This window comes from Typopeltis vanoorti, chromosome 3 (assembly GCF_054136105.1).
Source record: "Typopeltis vanoorti isolate ZY-2024b chromosome 3, IOZ_Tvanoo_1.0, whole genome shotgun sequence".
NCBI lineage: Eukaryota > Metazoa > Arthropoda > Arachnida > Uropygi > Thelyphonidae > Typopeltis > Typopeltis vanoorti.
The window spans coordinates 36273334-36294733 of record NC_143551.1 but is presented as its reverse complement, the minus strand read 5'-3'; the positions used below and the strand labels follow the sequence as shown (position 1 = coordinate 36294733).

Here is a 21400-nt window from a genome sequence, read left to right as displayed (position 1 = left end):
TAAAATGATTTCAAGGTTTCAGTATGATAGACATGTTGCTGGTTGAGTGGGTCTCTCACAATGAGTCCTAATTCTGTAGAGGTTATTGTAATAATAATAAATGTGCTGTGTCCTGTCTCTGCTTTTTTCCTGAACTACTACCTTGATGAATGTAATTATTTTGCTGTCATTAGCAATATGCCTTCTCTCCCCCCCCCCCCACTCCTGTCTTGTTCTCTCATCCTAATGCTAAACTTTTGGTCAAGCAAACTAACCAATGCCAAAATCTCCTGATATTCCTGAATTGCAGTTTGTACTCACAGTTGTCTTTCATTCAAAGTAATGACTGTTGAATTCATATTCAAGACCTGAGAAACTATATTGAGCATTTTTTCTAATAGCTCTTATGCCCTTGATTTTGTACTCCACTCTCTTATTGCACAACACTTTCTCCAGATACTTAATTCCAAATGCATTTTTCTTATATACAGGGTGGTTCAAAATTCCATGTACAAACTTTGAGGGGAAGTAGAGAACATCAAAATCAACCATATTCACATAGGAAAGCATGACTGGAAATACCACTGAAATAACACATACAGAAATAACACAAGGCAGTAAGTAGTGTAAAAAACTTTATTAGGCATAATGGTGAATTTGAGCTGTGCAGAAGAAAGTGATTTTTAATCGGTGAATAGTCCGCTTTTTTCCCCATTTTTCTGCGTTTTTGAGTGCTAAATTGTTTCTCTGAATACGAGTGTACTTCAGTAGTTGTTTTTTGGAAGTTAGTTGCTGTCGCGATATAATATATTTTGGTACCGTCGGAATCGAACGCGTAACGGTGGAAGACAAAACGAAGCTAAGTTACTGTATTTAGTTATATTTCATTTTATTTAATTATATTTAGTACTTAAATGTTCTGATGTTTGTACTTTTTTTCCCTCTTATTTATTAATTGAATAATTATTAAAGATTACGCTACTCGGCAGTAAGGAATGATGGTGGATTCAGCAGCAGTCGCAAGTGGCGTAATGCCAAGTCCTCCGCCATTTAAGAACTCAATTATTAGCAATATCATAAGGGACTTTGTGGCATGCAGTACTTGCGGCATGTATGCGTCTCGGGAATTACATATGTGGCTTGTTAAAGAGAGTGGAGAACGTATGTGCGCAAAATGCAGGCAGTTGGAGGAAATAAGTACATTAGATATATCGATATCCGACTTTGTTGCTCCAGGAACGGGGAATGAATGTAGGAAGACAAGTAGTGAGATAGGAGAGAATGAGAAAATAATAGTTGATAGTGTGGAAGGTGTGAGTGACTGTGAAAGTTTAGGAGATGGTTTTGTTTGGGAGAGTGAATTTAGATTAAGAGTGACTGACCTGCAGAAGGAGATAGATGAGTTGAAAGAGGAGGTGGAATGTCTTGTGAAAGAGAGCAGAAGTATGAAAGATAAGATTAGGAGAATGGAAGAGATAAATGCAAGGCAAATCAGAGTAGGAGAGAGAGAGAGAATTTAGGGAGTATGAGTGAGAGGTATGGGGGTGTTAGAAGAGGAGAGAATGGAAACAGTAGAAGAGAGGGAATGAGAGAGAGAGGTATGGGAATGCTAGCGGACGAGAGGATGGAAACAGTAGGAGAGACGGAATGAGAGAGAGATATGGAAGTGCTAGAAGAGGAGAGAATGGAAACGGTAGGAGAGATGAAATGAGAGAGAGAGGTATGGAAATGCTAGAAGACGAGAGGATGGAAACAGTAGTAGGAGAGACAGAATGAGAGCGGGATATGGAAGTGCTAGAAGTGGAGAAAATGGAAACAGTAGGAGAGAGGGAATGAGAGAGATGTATGGGAGTGCTAGAAGAGGAGAGAATGAAAACAGTAAAAGAGAGAGGCATGGGAATGAAAGAAGAGGAGAGAATGGGAACAATAGGAGCGAGGGAATGGTAAGAGGTATAATGTATGGCGACTCAATGATCCGTGGTGTTCAAGATAGGATGCGTGAGGAGTGTTTGCCAGGAGGAACAATAGAAAGGGTGGCTATGGCAATTAAGAGAGGTGAAAGGGTGGATGAGATGATTGTGATGGTAGGAATGAATGACTTGAGTGGTAATGTAAGTCGGGCAGCAAGAGATATGAGATTTTTGCTTGAGACTGTATGGAAGAAGACAGAGAGAGAGGAAAAATAGTGTGCGTGTTGCCTAGGTATGATAATGATGAGCTGAGCAGAAGAGCAGTGATATTGAATGGCATAATAGCGAGAATGTGTGACAAGAGAGGACTGGTATATGTGGATGCTTGGGGTGCGTTTGAGGAAAGAGAGGAATTGTATGCGAGAGACCGTTTACATTTGAATGAGGAAGGACGTAGGCATCTGGAGAGATTGCTGTTCTGAACGAGTCAGTGTGTCCCAGGGAGGATGATAGCAGGGGTGGCCTCTTGTGGGAATGGATATTTGGGAGAAGGGAGACAATGTCAAGTAACACTGAGCCCAGTGGAGTCTAGAAGGGATAATGCTGGGTATAGAAAAAATGGCATTTATATGCTTTATACTAATGCCAGGAGTATCCGGAATAAGGGAGAGGAATTGGTGGTGCAGATAGCATCAGCCTGGCCAAAAATTATTGCGATCACTGAGACGTGGTTGACAGAAGGGGATATAACAACAGGAATAGAAGTCGCTGGGTATAGCATTTTTTGTCAGGATAGGAGGGGAAAGCGTGGTGGTGGGGTACTGCTTATGATAAGTGATGACCTATGTCCTCTAAGAGTGGAGAATTTGGAAGGAAGTGAGACAAATGATTTTGAGAACGTATGGTGTGAGGTAGAGGTAGGCAAGACAGGATATTTAGTGGGGTGTTGCTACAGACCCAGGAGCACAGAGGATGGGGACCAGGAGATGTTTATTATTATTATTATTATTAAACAAGACCTCATGGAGTCAAAGACTCATCTAGGAGGTCCTTTTATCTCACACACATCTCATCATACCGGGTCTTAAACACATTCAAACTCCTTGCAGATACCACACTCTCAGGCAAGGCATTCCAATCATTCACAACTCTGCAAGAAAAAAACCTGCCTCTCACTCCCCTACTCACACCCTCTTTATACAGTTTCCAGGGATGACCTCTGGTTCTCCCCTGATCTCCCACTATTCGCTGTAGAACTTCTCCACCACTGATCCTATAACAACCCCTTACCAACTTGTAGGTCTCTATCATATCTCCCCTCTTCCTTCTCTCCACTAGACTCTGCAAATTACATCTTTTCAATCTTTCCTCATACTCGACATTCCAGAGGTCAGAAACTACCTTAGTCAGTCGCCTTTGGACCCTTTCCAACATCTCTTCATCCTTCTGAAAACCATGTTTAGACAGCTAAGTTTGGCAAGTGCAAGAAGAATGATTGTTATGGGAGATTTTAACTTCAGTAGTATAAATTGGAGAGAGGAAGATGCATGTAGCAATAGGGGAATGGAATTTCTAGAATTCTTGAGGGAGACAAATGTCTTAGGCAACATGTAACAGAGGGAACAAGAGGTTCAAAAGTTTTGTATTTGGTTATAGCATCAGAAGAGTTGATAATAACTGAGATGACATCTCTCCCAAAAGTTGGAGAAAGAGACCATATGGTTTTGACTTGGAAAATGAATAGACATGCTGGAGTATCAAAGAGACGGGAACTTATGTGGAATTATAAGGGAGGTGATTATAATAGTCTTAGACGTCAACTTCGGGAAATTTCATGGAGGCAGGAATTGGAAGGCCGGGATATCACTAGTGCGTGGGAAATTGTGAAAGAATATTTGTTATCAGCAATGGTAAGTTGTATACCACGAGTGAAGAAAAGGACGCAATTTGGAGTAAAGTGGATGACAAACAATATTAAACAGGAATTGCATGTGAAAAAGAGGCTATGGAAGAGATATAAGGAGACAGGTGAAGAGATGCATGAGGAATATAAGACACAGGCCAGAAGAGTGACTAGTGTGGTAAGGAAAGCGAAACTGAAATATGAGAGGAGATTGGCCCTAAGATCCAAAGAAAATCCTAGGGAATTTTTTAGCTATGTGGCCAGTAGGAGGAGAAATGACTGTGGAAGAATGATATTGTGGGATAAAAATGGGAATAGAGTGACTGATGCAGAGGACATAGTGGAATTGTTCAATGAACACTTTATTGCAGTATTTCATCCTGGAGGAGTCAGTTTTAATGCTAGAGGGATAGGACTGGTTCGAGGTCTGGAGGTACAGGAGGAGAGTGTGTTTCAGATACTGAGTACTCTGGATGTCAGTAAAGCTGTGGGACTGGATGGTATTTCACCACGAGTTTTGAGAGAATGTGCTAGGGAATCGACAGTGCCTTTAACGTGGCTTTTCAATGAAAGTCTGGCTTTGGCAAAGGTGCCCAGGGAATGGAAGGAAGGTAAGATAGTGCCATTGCATAAGGGTGGTAACAGACTGGAAGTGTCTAATTATAGACTAGTCTGTGTGTCATCAGTAGTTGTTAGATCTTGGAGAAAGTAGTGAGGGACCGTATACCGCATTGGGCAGATGAGGGTAATGTTATCTGTGAGAATCAACATGGATTTGTGAAAGGACGCTCTTGTTTTAGCAATATGCTAGCCTTTTATAATAAAGTTTCAAGAACATTAGATGAGGGAAAGGCATATACCGCAATTTTCTTAGACTTGGCGAAGGCATTTGACAGGGTGCCACATGATAAGCTGATATGTAAGTTGCAGCACATGGGTCTGGATGTCAGATTGGTCAACTGGATTCAGGATTGGCTGTCTGATAGGTATCAGAGAGTTGTGTATGGTGGAGCAGTTTCCAGGAGGCAGAGGTTACAAGTGGGGTCCCACAGGGCTCAGTACTAGGACCTATATTGTTTAACCTTTATATCAATGACATAGCCAGTGGACTGCAGGGGGATATTCAGTTGTTTGCAGATGATGCGAAGCTGGGAAGGATTATTAGTAATAGTGCAGATGTGGTAGCCCTGCAAGAGGATTTAAATAAGCTAGATAGATGGGCTAATGAATGAAGGTATCAGTTTAATGCAGCAAAATGTAAGGTCTTGAGGTTTGGGAAACATCAATGGGATGCTGCATACTCTATAGGAGGAATTATACTGGAGGAAGTAGGGGAGACAAGAGATCTGGGGTTGATGATTGATAGAAACCTGAAGTTTAGGGGACATATTGCAAAGGTGGTGAAGGTAACACAGAGGATTGCTGCTATTATGAGAAGGACACTGACCTGCAGAGATAAGAGGGTTATCATTCCGTTGTATAAGTCTCTGATCAGACCACACTTGGACTATTGTTCTCAGATTTGGTCCCCAGGATTTGAAGGAGATAAATTAACTGTGGAAAGGATACAAAGACGGATGACAAAGATGGTTTCAGGACTGTACAAGGATAGTTCTGAGGATCGGCTGAGAGAATGTGGACTGCAGAGTTTGGTGGATAGAAGAAGGAGAGGTGATATGATTGAGACTTTTAAACTGTTGAGAGGTGGTTACAGGGTTGACACTGGGGAGTTCTTTCGCTTGGTTGAACAGCGGGAAGGAGTGATGACAAGAGGCCATCCCTGGAAGTTACGAAAGGAAACTGTGAGCAAGAGGGTAAGGAGTGGTTTCTTTGTGTGGAGGGTGGTTGAGCCGTGGAATGCATTGCCTGATGGAATGGTGGGAGCGAGAACGGTCAGTGAGTTTAAAGCGTGGTATGATAGACTTTGTGTTTCTCAGGGGGGGACCTCCCCTTGATGAGTCTTGACAGACTTTATGTCTTAGGAAGGACCTCCCTCGATGAGTCTTTTTTGACTCCTTGGAGGTCTGAATAATAATATTAATAATAATAACTGAACAGTTCAGTAGTTGTTGGATACATAATATGGTAAAACGAGTGCATGTCTGCCATCTCAGCGTTCGTAAAACAATGCATGTTCTTTGTACAATGTCGAAAGCTTGAATGAGGAAGCCCCAATTGCTCACCTGGAGCGCTGCCGAACAGCGCCACCTATCACTTTCAGGTGACATTTTTGGTCATGCTTTCCTATGTAAATATGATTGATTTTGATGTTCTCTACCTCCCCTCAAAGTTTGTACATGAATTTTGAACCACCCTGTATATATATATATGTTAAATCTTAAATGAAAGATTTAATTTGTCATAAAACATTTCATTCGGGATTTAACTAAGATACCAAAATTTCCCAAAGAAGTACTTGTATATGGGTATAAATGAAACTGTAAATAACGTATTAGTCCTTTGTTTTGTAAATTCTTCTAAATTGTTTTATATTGTTAACTGTCCTGTGAATAAAAGACAAAAATTGAAATTTAGTGAGAATTGTAATGGAACGGGAAAGGTTAGATCAAAGTTCACAGTGAAATAATCGGCTTAAAGACGTAACCCGAGGCAGTAGCGCGTGCGAGGTCCAAGGTACGTGCAAGATATCCATGGCGAAAATGTAATGAGGAGAAGATAGTACTGAGTGCAAAAGGCCTAGGTGCCATAGTAGTGAGAGCAGCTATGCGAGGATATAAGAAGTTGGGTGGCGCAAACTCAGGGCTTTTTTTTGCTTCTTCTCCTTTTGGCTTTCGGGTGCCGGTGGAAGTCGTTCGAGTGGTCGGGAAGAATGATGGTCAGTGGCAGCTATGCAGCGAGGTAGTGTTCCAGTCCAGGCCGAACAACGGTGCAGCTAGACTGTCAGCGCGGACTGAAGTTTCATGCCGAACCACGAGGACCTATCCAGGCAGAGCAGTTTCGCCCACATCGGCAAGAAGGTGATTCGTGAAAGTAATCACTAGTTGGTCGTGTTCGAAGACAATGGACTGTAGAATGAAAAGACAAGCCATGTGAATTCAGAAAATTGTTCAAGTGGAGACTCCAACATGATCTAAATGGTCATTAATGTAAAACCTTTCTAGTTCCATTGTAATCTGAACAAAGCTAGAGTGTAGAAAAGTGCTGGTATATTATGTGATAGGACTTATTAACTGGTAGCAGGACTCTAGTATTTAATCTACTTGCTAATTGTTGTAGTAGAGTTTGATATTGAATTGTTGAGGCATGTCACTGTCTAATAGACTTAGAACAAATGGAATAATCTCTTGCATAATGTGTTAAATGAATGAGAGTAGGACATCTTAAATTGATATTGTCTTTTAATGTGAGGTATTGATTATGGTGAGATTTTGTCTGGTTAAATGGCTTTACATGCAAGTGTAACTCAGCTTAGTTAAGTGTAATTTTGATAATTGTGTAACGTACTATAGAATGAATAAACATTCCTGTTTTCTTCACCTTATAAAATTGCCAGATCTCTTAAATCAATGCACCGCTCATTAAGATTAGGACCTGTATGAATTCAAATGCGGGGGATTAGCCTCATTAAGAGTTTGAAGTTGGGCATATTAATAGCTAAATTCCAGAGTCATAGGTTAGTCTGGTTAACTCTCTGACAAGAAGACTTCTCTTGTATAGGAAATAAGATGGCGCAGCTTTAACAAACAAATTTTTCTTAATTCTAAAAAAGAGTTAATTCCAGATTTGCATCCGAAGAAATTTAGCTCAAACCCAAGTCGTTCTCTTTGTTTGCTGAGATTTGCACATATATCCAAAAGAAGGAGCAGTAACAGAAAGGATAGAATTTAGCTAAAGAAGATTGCAGTAGTAGCAGGGCTTAAGAAGGACTGAATACTATAAAAGCTAGAATTAAGGAAGTAATTAATAGAAAGAGAGTTTTAGACAAATATAATTAATAAGATATGTATATAACATATATACAGGGTGGTTCTATCAAATTCAGTCTATACATCTACAAACTGCACACCATTCATTTTGTACAACCTACATGATTACTCATTTATATGACTGTTCTCAATTCACTCCTATTATACAGACTTATCATCTCACTTTCCTTTTTTTGCTTCTTCCTGTAACTCTTTCATATCCTCTTTCATTCCATATCTGTCACTCTTCGAATGATTCATACTGCCAAAACAATCAGATATTTCACTTTCCCCTTATTACATTCTAACAGAATCATTTATCTCCATCTTCTCACTTAAAAAACACAATTTTATCATGCTCTCATCAAGTGTTTCACTTATCATGGTATCACCATACTATATAATCTCTCTCTGTCTCTCTCTCTCTCTCTCCATATTCTCCCTCTCCTACATTGTAACACTTTCATTTCTCTTCCCTCTTATTTTTCCTATCTTTCTTTCTTTCTCTTCTCTGCTGTATCACTTGCCAGATGTTTCTCGAATCACTAGTTCAGATTTTGTCTTATGAAAGATGCTTTGTAAGTGCATTATCTCTCTTTTATTACAACTATCTCATCATTTTCCACATCTTCCATGCTATCATTCATATTTCGGTCACTTCTGGTCAGTCTCTCATTCTGTCTGTGCTCTCCCCTCCCCCAACCCACATTATTCTGGTAATGCCCTCCTCTTCATTTTCTTGCTTCCAGAATGATCCACACTTCAACACACACTTTTGAAACACTTCTTTCGCTGCTCTCGCTTTCAAACAATATGTATTCCAAGACGCTGTTGGCACACTCTCCCTCGATGAGTTTTTGGACTCCCTGGAGGCATCACATAATAATAATAATAATAATAATAATAATAATAATAATAATAATAATAATAATAATAAATACTGAATAAAATATTAATAATGACAATAAATAATAATTATTATTACAATTGTAATGACTTGCCTTACATTATAATGATAACTACTGTAATGACTTACAGACTAACTGTGGAATCAGTAGACCTACAATGAGGAAACATTCAACTACAACTTAAACTCATTCACTTGTACCTTAAATTCCTTCATACATTTCACATTAACAACACATTCTCCTCACCTGCTGCTCTTCATCTAAGAAATCTGCTGCTTACTTCCTTGCTCACTACATTCTAATACACCTTCCAGAATATTATTATTATTTGACACCTCCAGGGAGTTCAAGGACTCATCGAGGGAGGGCATCTATTTCTACAAATCTCTGTCTCCACCACTCAACCTCATCCACAAACCGCCTCATCTACACCAACGCCATCTGCTGTTCTCCATCACCACTACTATTTCTAGAGACAATCACAAACATCCATGCCCACAGCGGGATTCGAACCTGCAGCCCTTTGGCTGGAGAGCGGATATGCTAACCACTCAGCCAACCAGGCTGGCGTATCATATCACTTCTACTTATATTCAACAAGTGCTTCAATTTAAATTGGCTCAACCTTTCCTCATAATCAACATTGCAGAGCCCTAGTTACTGAATTATGGATCATCTCTTGTTTCTTTATCACCATGCAATCAAATCTGTGCACAGTAGTCGTATGAGCTGATCAAGTTCATAGCACATTTTTATTATAGCAGCAATATACTGAGTCTCTACAACTTTTGAAATGCATCTCCTAACTTCAAATCCCATTGTCCAGATCCCCAGTTATTTGAATTTTTATTATTTTTTCTTTGAAATTATTATGCATTGTCTTATATATATATATATATATTCACACACACACACATGAGTAATTGATTCTGTGTTCCTTAGACTTTAGAAAATGATTGTTCTTCAAGACTGGAAAAAATTCATGAACTTGAACTAACAAATCAGGCACTTCAAGATAAGTTGACTGACTCAGCAGAAGATCATGCTACTAAGTGTGTCGAAAAAGATGAAATGATTTTTCATCTACAACACTCCCTCAAAGATGCTGAAATAAAAATGGAGGTAAGATGTATAAATATTTGTTAGATGTAATTTGAGTTAGTCATCTTTTAATTTTATTAATTAGTTTATGACAATCACACCTATGAAAGTAAAAAAATTCAGTACATTAATACAGTAGATGTGCTAGGCATGAGACATTCCAGAAACTTATTATTATTATTTTACGGTATCTCCATGGAGTCTGAAGACTCATTGTGGGAGACCCAAATCAACCATCATACACACAAATCCTATCATACTTCTCCTTGAATCCATTCACCATCAGAGAACTCACAACCCATTCTGGCAATCCATTCCACTCACTCACCACTCTTCATGCAAAAAATCTGGTCCACTCACCCCTACTAACTAACTCTTACACAACTTCCACGGATAGTCCCTAGTTCTCTATTTGTCATATATTGAAAAATTTCACTTGCATCAATTTTATAAAACCCCTTTAATATCTTAAAAGTTTCTATCATGTTCTCTCTTTTCTACCTGTTAACTAAATTTTGTAACCCACAAATCTTCAACCTATCTTTGTAGGGGGTATTCCACAGACCTATCACCATCTTCGTCACTCATCTCTGAATCCTTTTGAGCACCTCCTGGTCCCCAAGAATAGACCTAGAGATAAACACAATCTTTATTCATATCACTTCAAGGGTTCACGGACAATTCATTGCTGACAATTCATCATGGCGTAGACAATTCATCGCAGGAAAAATTCATCGAGAGGAAAATTCATTGAGTGGAAAATTTATTACAGAAAAAATTCATATCGTGGGAAAATTCATTAAGAGGAAAATTTATCGCAGGGAAAATTCCTTGAGAGGAAAACTTATCACTGGGAAAATTCATTGCAGGAAAATTCATCCCAGAAAAAATTGCCTGAAAGCATTATTCGCTAGAAAATTGAAATGATATTGCATTGATACCGAAATACCATTGATATATGAAAAGTAAATGCAGTGCAAATAAATTTTACAAAATATAGTTTTTTATGTATTTATGTATTATTTGTTTAGATTTTAATTAGATTTTCATAATATTTTTATTCTTATACAATGAAAGTAATATATTATTGATCGTTGAGTTTCCTTATTTCTGTTTCGTCTTAAAAAGTTGTAAATATTTTTTATTACTTAAATACTGCAGGTTCTGCTGATGGAATATTAATATTTACAAAACTGGAATAGGTATAGGGAGAAAGGGCATCATATTTAAGAATATTAATTCTGTGAACTGTTCATTATATTTCTGTGCACTTAGACACCCATCCAGATGTGATATATATATGTGGGTGGTCTGAAAAGTTTTCAGCCTAACAATGTAAAAACGAATTTATAATTTCAAAATTATTTTTCTTTTTCAACATAATCTCCCGTAAGACTAATGCATTTATTCAAGTGATGCTCCAGAGCCATTATTTCGCCCCTGTAGTGGTTCTCAGTAAGATACAGTTGCAATCACCTCTTGATTCAAAGAAAAACGCTGACCAGAGAGGAAGAGTTTTAGTTTTGGGAAGAGGTAGAAGTCAGAGGGAGCCAAATCTGGGGAATAGGGTGGATGTTCCAACAATTCATAGTGTAGATCTTAATTTTTCCCATTGCAAAAACACCTTTGTAAGCTGGTGCATTGTCCTGATGAAAGATGATTTTTTTTCTTTTGCAAACTGGGTCTTTTCTCACAAATTATTTTGTCTAGTCTGGTTAAAAGATGGGAATAATATTCCCCGGTTATTGTTTTACCCTTTTCAAGATAATTAATAAACAAAATGCCATGACCTTTCCTGCTGATGGAACCGACTTTGTCTTCTTTGGTGCTGAACAACCGGCTTCTGTCTGTCCACTGTTTTGAACTGCTGTTTGGATTCTGGTGTGTAATGGTGAATCCAAGTCTCATCCATAGTAATAAATCGACACACAAAATGTCAGTTTAATTCTTGTTAAAACGCTCCAATCACTGTTCAGAGATTTTCATCCGAGTGCATTTTTGATCTGCTGTGAGCAAGCGCTGCACCTATCTTGTGCAAAGCTTTTTCATTTGCAATTCTTCATGCAAAATATATCCCACACGTTCTTTTGAAATGCCTATTGTCTCAGCAATTTCATGCACTTTGACTCGCCCAATACCATATTGAGCACTTGATCAATGATTTGTGGTTTTGACGCTTTTTGGACATCCTTCGCGTGGATCATCTTCAAAGCTGGTATGGCAATGTTTAAACTCGGCAGCCTATTTCTTAATTGTCGAAAACGAAGGAGAAGAGTTCCCATAAACTTTTATGAACTTTGAATGAATTTCTTTTGGTGTTAATACTTTTACAAAGAATTTTATAACTGCACAATACTCAATTTTATCCGTTTCAAGGGATACAGACAACACTTTTGCTTCAGACAGCTGTATAAAACAAACTACTTGATAGAGTGACTTGCAGTTTCAAATGGATACTTATGACAGATGTACCAACTTAGAAAATAAATTCTTGTCGATAGTGTTGCCATCTATGGTCGAGGCCGTGAAGGTTTTAGAACACCCTCATATCTTCTTCTTCTACGCGTTATTCCCGCTTCCTATGCAGGGTCCGCGTGTTACTTTAGATGCGACTTCTTGTTAGTACTACTCCCAACTGACCCGTCGCCTGGTCTGCCGCTGGGGAGATATATTTTTGACTGTAGAGGCGTATGTTCACGGGGCCAGTTTGCCTGTTTGTGGGATGAAAAACGCCAGATAAACTGGCGGAAAAAACCCTACTGACCGCGCCCAAGACCGGCTAACTTGGCTATGCCTGAGGAAGATCCTCAAATTCCTCACGTCTACAACGGGAATCGAACCTGGGACACTCCTTCCCCAGGCATATGGTTGCGAAGCGCAAAGCCACTAGGCTAACCGCGCGGTCTTTAGAACACCCTCATATAATTGTAATATTATTATTATTATTTGACACCTCCAGGGAGTCCAATTACTCATCAACGGAAGCACCTGCTCTACAACTCTGTGTTCAACATTCAATCACCAACTGACTGTAATTACACCAACGCCATCTACCACTGACCACCACTTGTATTTCCAATGACAATCACAAATATGCCCACGGCAGGATCCAAATCCGCAGCCTTTTGGCTGGAGAGCAGATATGCTATCCACTCGGCCAGCCAGGCTGGCTATTTCTTAAATTTGTTAAAAATGTCATAATTTTTTTAAAAAATATTTCTTAAAATATTTTATATGTTTTTAAAAAATATTTTTAGCACATTCGCTTCCAACTACGAGTATACTTGTAGTTGGTGTATGAGCCTCACAAGCCAACTACAAGTATACTCGTATGTCGATTACCGCCAGCAACGAGATTACTTTTACTGACCTTGAAGAAGTGAAAATGCTTAGCATGCGGAGTGTAGCAGCAAAAGTGTGTATACTCGTAGTCGATATATGAGCCTCACAAGCCAACTACGAATATACTCATATGACCCTTACTGCCGGAAACGAGATTACTCGTACTGACCTTGAAGAAGTGAAAGTGCTTGGCATGTGGTAACAAACTATGCCCGAGGAACGTGGCAGCAAACGTGTTAATATATTTCTTATATAGGAATTTTTTTTTTCACATATATCTGTGATGAATAATTTTATACTGAATAAAAATTTTCAAAAAGCTAAATATAATTGAAATATGAAATAATATATAAAATATTTCTTAAATTTTTTAAAATATTCCTTAATTCTTTAAAATATTTCTTAATTTTTTTAAAAAATATTTTTTAAAAAATATTTTTTAAAAGAAATATATTTTTTAAAAATATTTCTTATATGGGAAATTTTTTTTCACATGTATCTACGATGAATTTTCATGCAATTAATTTTTCCCACAATTAATTTTCCCACGATGAATAGTCTCCTCGATGAATTTTCCTCACAATTAATTTTTTCTCCTTGATGAATTTTCCTCACGATGAATAGTCTCCGTGATAAATTGTCCTGCAATGAATTGCTGCTGATTGATTTTTTGCCATGAGGAATTGTTGCCGATGAACTATCCGGACATGCATTTCAGGCCCTCAAATAACTAAAGTGGAGCGGCACATCAACCAAGAAAAGTTGTCTGCCATCCAAAGACATTTAGAAACATCACTGCCACACTGGGATTCAGACCTATAGCCTAGTAAAAATAAAGCAGAAATACCATTTTTCCAAGGACAATAGTTAATGTCATTCGATACAAAAATAAATAAACAAATAAATAAAACAAAATAAAATAAATAAACCCTACATCGATTTTTAGAGAGAGAATATGCTAAGTAAAAGTTTTGCTTTTTCTTAATATATCTGTTTATCTGTTGGAACTGCTATCTGTTTATCTCAAGGAATTAGAAAATTCTAACATTGTAATGTACATAATCATAGTAATAATACAATAGACAAGGTAGTCTTTTATTTTCCGTATATGAACAACATAGTACAGTATAATTTACTGAGTTAAGAAGGAGGGCTATGATAGTAAATGATATGCATAGTTTTTGGGTATTAGGAGAGTTTGATGGTTCTGTATAAAAATATATTATTATTATTATGTGACTCCTCCAGGGAGTCCAAAGACTCATTGAGGGAGAATCTGCCAACAGCATTGAACAATTTTCCCTTTACAACTACTAACCATGCTCACACTTGCTTAACTTTTTGCTAGACCCATTAGTAGCAGAGGCTCTACCAATCGATCAACATTTGCTGGATATAGAAAAAAAATATTTTTTCTATGTATTTTAAAAGAGAGAGAAATTATTTTAGAAGAGAAATTAGATTATTATTATTATTATTATTACTGGCAGTTTCAAGGAGTCTTTAGACTCATTGAGGGAGGCAAAACATCATGTCAAGAACAACTATTCAACATTCACACAGTATCTATCATACTACACCTTGAACTCATTTACAGTCATGGCACCCACAACAGACTGGCAGCTTATTCCACTCAGTTACCACTCTCCAAGTAAAAAACCTAGCTCTAACACCTTTGCTAACCACACTCTTACCAAGCTTCCATGGATGGCCCCTACTCCTCCCACTACCAGTCCTATTCTCAAAAACATCTTCTGAATTAATCTTATAGAAACTCTTCAGTAATTTGAATGTCTCAATCATATCATCCCTTTTCTGCCTATCAACCAATTTCTGCAGCCCACAAATCTTTAACCTTTTCTCATAAAGTTCATTCCATAGTCCTGCTATCATCTTGGTCACTCGTCTCAGTATCCTCTCCACCTCCTCCCCATCAAGAAAATCTGGGCGCAGTAGTCTAGATGGGATCTTATCAAGGCTCGATACAGAGGAACAATAACCTGTTTGTCTCTGCTTGTTAAAGTGTTTTTCAGCAACCAAGTGATTTGATGAGCTGATTTTGCCACTTTTGCGATGTGTCCCCGAAACTTCAACTCCCTATCCACCAACACTCCCAAATCCCTGGCCTCATCAAACTTCTGGAGTATAGTTCCACCAATGTGATATACTGTTGCTAATCTTTTCACCCCAAAATGCAAAACCTTATATTTTTCCACATTAAATTGACATCCATTCTCCTTAGCCCAGTCCTCCAAACTATCTAAATCATCCTGCAAAATTTTGACATCTTCTGCATTCACTATTGCCCTACCCAACTTAGCATCATCAGCGAACAAATGAACCGTTCCTCTCAGATCCTTGCCTATATCGTTAAGGAACAAATTAAACAGTAGTGGTCCAACAACAGAACCCTGTGGCACACCACTAGTCACAGGCCGTCTTTTGGACTCTACACCTGAATAAACCACTCTCTGATATCTCTCCATCAACCACCCTCCTATCCATCTCACCAACCTTATATCCATTCTCATATGCTGCAGTTTACTGATTAGAATTCCATGTGGTATCCTATCAAAGCCTTTAGTAAGGTCCAGTAGAATCACTGTAAACCCATAACTCTTATCCAGTTCAGCCGTCACTGTGTTAGAAAACGTGAGCAAGTTACTGTCTATCCTTCACAAAACCATGCTGTCCCCCATACAGTATCCCATTTTCATCTATCCAATCTTGTATTTTCCTCTTGACTATTTTCTCCAAGACCTTGACAACAATTCCTGATATGCTGATCGGCCGGTAATTTTCAACAGCAGTCTTGGAACCTCTTTTATGCTGTGGAACTATTTTCCCCTCTTTCCATCCCCTTGGGACTAACCCAGACCCGAGACTCAAATTAAACAAAATGGTCAAAGGCACTGACAATTCTTTAGCCGCTTCTCATATGACACGAGCTGGTATACCATCCAATTCCGCAGATGAATTGACATTGAGGTTTTGTAATAGACTCTTCATCTTCACTTCATTCACCACAATTCCAGTATACACTGTTGGTTCTTCCCTTTCTGCAATGTCACCACCTGGATGATATACTCTTGCAAAGTGCTCACTCAGTAATTCTTTAAAATCAATCTGCCGTATACATTTTTTCTTTTACTTGCAACATATCGAAAAAACTGTTTGGGATTCTCTTTAGCCTGTATGGCTAATGTCCTTTCATAATCTGCTTTTGCTTTTCTTACCACACTTGTTACCCTTCTGGCCTGGGCTTTATACCGTTAATGTGCCTGCAGGTCACCTTTCTCCTTAAATTCCCTCCACAGTTGTTTCTTTTTTTGCAGCTCAAGCTTAATGGTGTTATTCATCCATTTAATCCCTACGTGATTTATTATTCGGACTCTAGGTATACAGTCAGCCATTGCTTCCTGCAAACACTTCTTAACCACCTCCCATGCAACATCCAGCCATTACAGTTTTACATGCCATGGCACTGAACCTATCAAACTCCTAAGCTTGTCATACTTACCAACCTGATAATTCACATGTACCCTGTCTTAATTGTAAATTCCACACCTTTAGCCAACCCCCAAGTCAAGACCCTATGATCACTTTCACCAAATGGTGGCAATGTGGTCATATTCGTTACAGTCAAATCCTCAGATGCAATTACTAGGTCAAGCACTCTCTGACCCCTAGTATTTTCCATTACATGCTGTCACAGATAGTTATCCATTAATAACTGCATAAAATCCAATTCCTTCTTCCCACGTGTCCTCTCCTCCTTCCAATCAATGTTACCATAGTTGAAATCTCCCATTGTCATGGGAGGAAGGGTGAGAATGTGTGTGAGTAAATTCATTTATGGTATACAAACATGATAATGACATGAATGTCACTGAGTATTATCATTATTATTAATATTATTATCCAGGCCTCCATGGAGTCAAAAGACTCATTGTGGGAGGTTGCTTTTAGGAAACACAAAGTTTATCATACTACTCTTTGAACCCATTGACCGTTCCCTCTCCAACCACTCTCTCAGGCAATGCATTCCAAGGTTCAACCACCCTCCATGCAAAGAGCTCACTCCTTAGAATCTTGCACACAGCTTCCTTTCTTCACTTCCAGGGATGGTCCCTTGTCATTGCTTCTTCCCGCCGTTCCACCAAGTGAAAGAACACTCCAATGTTTACCCTGTAACTGCCTCTCAACAGTTTAAAAGTCTCAATCGTATCATCTCTCCTTCTTCTATCCACCAAACTCTGCAGTCTACATTCCCTCAGTCGATCCTCATAACTCATATTGTATAGTCCTGAAACCATCTTTGTTATCCGCCTCTGTACCCTTTCCACAGTTAATTTATCCCCTTCAAATCCTGGGGACCAAATCTGAGAACAATAGTCTAAGTGTGGTCTGATCATGGTTTTATACAACGGAATGATAGCTCTTTTATCTCTGCAGGTCAGCGTTGTCCTTCTCAGTATTGCAGCAATCCTCTGAGTTACCCTCACCACCTTTGCAATATGCCCCCTGAATTTCAGTTTTCTATCAATCATCACCCCCCAGTTCTCTTGTCTCCCCTACCTCCTCCAGCACAGCTCCTCCAACAGAGTATGCATCCTCCCCTCAATGGATCCCAAACCTCAACACTTTACATTTTGCTGCATTGAACCGATATCCCCATTCATTTGCCGATGTGTTTAGTTTATTCAAATCCTCTTGCAGGGCTGCCACATCAGCACTATTACTGATAACCCTTCCCAGCTTGGCATCATCTGCAAACAACTGAATGTCCCCCTTGCAATCCATTGGCAATGTCATTGATATAGAGGTTAAACAATATATGTCCGAATACTGAGTCCTGTGGGACCCCACTTGTAACCCTCTACCTCATTGAAACTGCTCCACCATGCACAACTCTCTGATACCTATTGCACAGCCAATCCTGAATCCAGTTGACCAACCTGACATTCAAACCCATGTGCTGTAACTTAAATATCAGCTTATCATGTGGCACCCTGTCAAATGCCTCTGCTAAATCCAAGAAAATGGCAGTATATGCCTTTCCCTCATCTATTGCTCTTGTAATTTTAATTTTAAAGGCTAGCATATTACTAAAGTAAGAGTGCTCCTTAACAAATCCATGTCGATTCTCACAGATAACATTACCCTCATCTTCCCAACGCTGTATATAGTTCCTCACTAATTTCTCCAAGACTTTAACAACTACTGATGACACACAAACAGGCCTATAATTAGACATTTCCATTCTGCTACTGCCCTTATACAGCGGCACTATCTTACCTTCCTTCCATTCCCTGGGTACCTTTCCCGCAGCCAGAGTTTTATTGAAAAGCTCTCAGTCAGTCAGAGCTGTCAGGTCTTTAGCACATTCTCTCAAAACCCGTGGTGAAATACCATCCAGTCCAACAGCTTTACTGGTATCCAGAGTACCCAGTATTTGGAACACTCTCTCCTCTTGCGCCTCTAAACCCTGAACCTGCCCTATCCCTCTAGTATTAAAACCTCCTCTAGGATGAAATACTCCAATAAAATGCTCACTGAACAACTCCACTATGTCCTCTGCATCAGTCACTCTATTCCCATTTTTATCCCGCAATGTCATTCTTCCACAATTGTTTCTGTGTCTACTAGCCATATAGCTAAAAATTTCCCTAGGATTTTCTTTGGATCTTAGTGCCAATCTCTTCTCATATTCCAGTTTTGCCTTCCTCACCATTCTGGTCACTCTCCCGGCCTGCATCTTATATTCTTCGTGTATCTATCCTCCACCTCTCTCCTTATATCTCTTCCATAATCTCGTTTTCAACTGCAGTTCCTGTTTGATATTGTTTGTCATCCACTTTAATTGTGTCACCACACAAATTGTGTCCACTTTTTCACCCTTGGAATACAGCTTACTATTGCTGCTAACAAATATTCTTTCACAATTTCCCAAGCATTAATGAAATCCTGGCCTTCCAATTCTACCCTCCATGGAACTGCCCCTAGTTGATACCTAAGACTATTATAATCACCTGCCTTATAATTCCACATACGTTCCCTTTTCTTTGATACACCTGCATGTCTGTTCATCTTCCAAGTCAAAACCACATGGTCACTCTCTCCAACTGGTGGGAGAGATGTCATCTCACTTATTATCAGCTCTTCAGATGCTCCCAAATCCAAAACTCTTGAACCTCTTGTTCCCTCTATTATGATGCTGAAGACATTTGTCCCTCAAGAATTCCAGAAATTCTATCCCCTTCTTACTACTTGCATTTTCCTCTTCTCAGCTTATACTGCTGTAGTTAAAATCTCCCATAACAATCATTCTTCTTGCACTTGCCAAGCTCAACTGCCTAAGCATCTCCTGGTCCCCACCCCTCTGTGCTCCCTGGTTTATAGCAACATTCCACTAAATATCCTGTCTTGGCCACTTCTACCTCATACCATATGCTTTCAAAACCATTTGTGTGACTGCCTTTCCAAAGCCTCCACTCTTAGAAGACATAAGTCATCACTTATGATAAGCAGTACTCCATCATCACTTTTTCCTTTCCTGTCCTTCCAAAAAATGGCGTACCTTGCCACTTCAGTTCCAGTTATTATATCATCCTCCGTCAACTACGTCTCAGAGATCTCAATAATCTTTGGCCAGGTTGATGCTATCAGTGCTACCAATTCATCTCCTTTATTTCAGATGCTTTATTTTGGCATTAGTGAAACCTGGCTCTCAAAATCAGATGCAGTAACTGAAATCAAGTGTAAAAGGTAGAGTATTTTTAAGAAGAACAGAAGACATAGGAGAGGAGGTGCATACTGCTAATGAAATCAGATGATTTGAGTCGATTTAGGGTAGGAACTCATGAAAACAATGACAGTAATGATGTCTCATGTTGCAGAGAGTTTAAAGCTACCTGGTGAAATAGAGGCTAACAGGATGAAATATGTCATGAAATATTGATACTGACCTGGCAGTTCATTTTTTGGGGATGAAGAAATGCATTGCCAAGTTGCCCTGATAGGTACTAAATGAGTAATCATTATGGGTGAATTATATTATGCAAACATGATGTAATTAGAAAAAAAACGTTTTTTTCTAATTACAGCATGGTGACTTCATCCCAGTCACTCATGTGATCTGCAGTTGAAGCATGGTGAACAAGACCAGACCTTCCTTCTTTTGTTTTTTTTTCAGTAATCTACATCACTGACATGTACTTTTACTGTCAGGTCAAAATTTTGGCTTGCCTGACTTATTCACTGTGAAGAATTTGTGGAGACAAAAACATATGTGTTGGAGTAATTACTTTACTTTTAATTATGAAAATAACACTTGATGTTTTAACCTCTGTATCGAGGTCATCATTAGGAAAACATACATATGCACAAGCTTCATGACACTACACAAAAGTAAGATAAATCTAAATGCTTTGTTAATCATTTACCCTAGCTTGACTTCTGGTGAAAAAATAAAAAATTAAAATAAAATAAAATAAGTAAATAATAGATAAAAAATAAAATAATATATATGCAGAAATTAATTTATTAACAAAATAAAATAATTTCTATACATGTAAGTATAATAATATACAGATGATATAAAAAATTATTAATAAAAATAAAAAAATGTTTTATACTGGAACTACATTAAACACATCTCTACAGTCCTCTTATATTAAAGTTTTCTTGTGTTGGTGTTCTACCATCATGCTCTGGTTTTTTTTGGGGGGTGGGGGGAAACACTGGCCTTGAGATCTGAGGAGACTACAGGTAGTTTGTATTGGCTTGAAAGCCATCCAGATGTTATGATCCTTAAGCAGGACAGATCACCAATATACGGGATGGAAGTCAAATCTCTGTACTAGATATTCTGATTTTATTGAGGAGAATTATCCAAAAATATCTTAATATATTATATTAAGTATCCCTTAGGTGGGGAAAAAAAAAAGAAGAAGAATTTGAAGTTCTTCATTATTTAGAATGGAGATGGCCTAGTTCTCAAGGATGCAGATTATGCCTGATTTTTAGAAAGGATGGTGAAGGGATGAGGCATGAAAATAGCATCCAGTATGGGTGGGCCTATGGAAAACCTCTAAAAATAACACCTTTTTTTTGGGTTTTTTATATCAGACCATCCAGAAAGGGAAGTTTATCCACCTTCTCCAACTCTAATATAATATGGAGGTATGTAAATATTCATAGTTAGGATGGAATGAATTAAGAGGATGAAGGAAAAGCAAGGTAGAAAAGTCATGATTCCTACCTATGAACAGGTTTTGGGTGTGATAGTCATTGTCTAACTTCTTTTGTTGGAACAGATACGAGCACAGT

The 21400-nt window shown here is 38.5% G+C and overlaps 1 protein-coding gene across 2 annotated transcripts in view; it reads left to right on the top strand.

Annotated features, from left to right (window-relative positions):
• The window catches only part of LOC150108046 (uncharacterized), a 342334-nt gene that overhangs the window by 139202 nt on the left and 181732 nt on the right, over nucleotides 1–21400 (top strand). For both annotated transcript variants that reach the window (XM_090390587.1, XM_090390586.1), the window contains exon 10: nucleotides 9569–9748. In XM_090390587.1, coding sequence (XP_090246713.1) covers nucleotides 9569–9748 — 180 coding nt within the window. The remainder of the gene's footprint in view (nucleotides 1–9568; nucleotides 9749–21400) is intronic.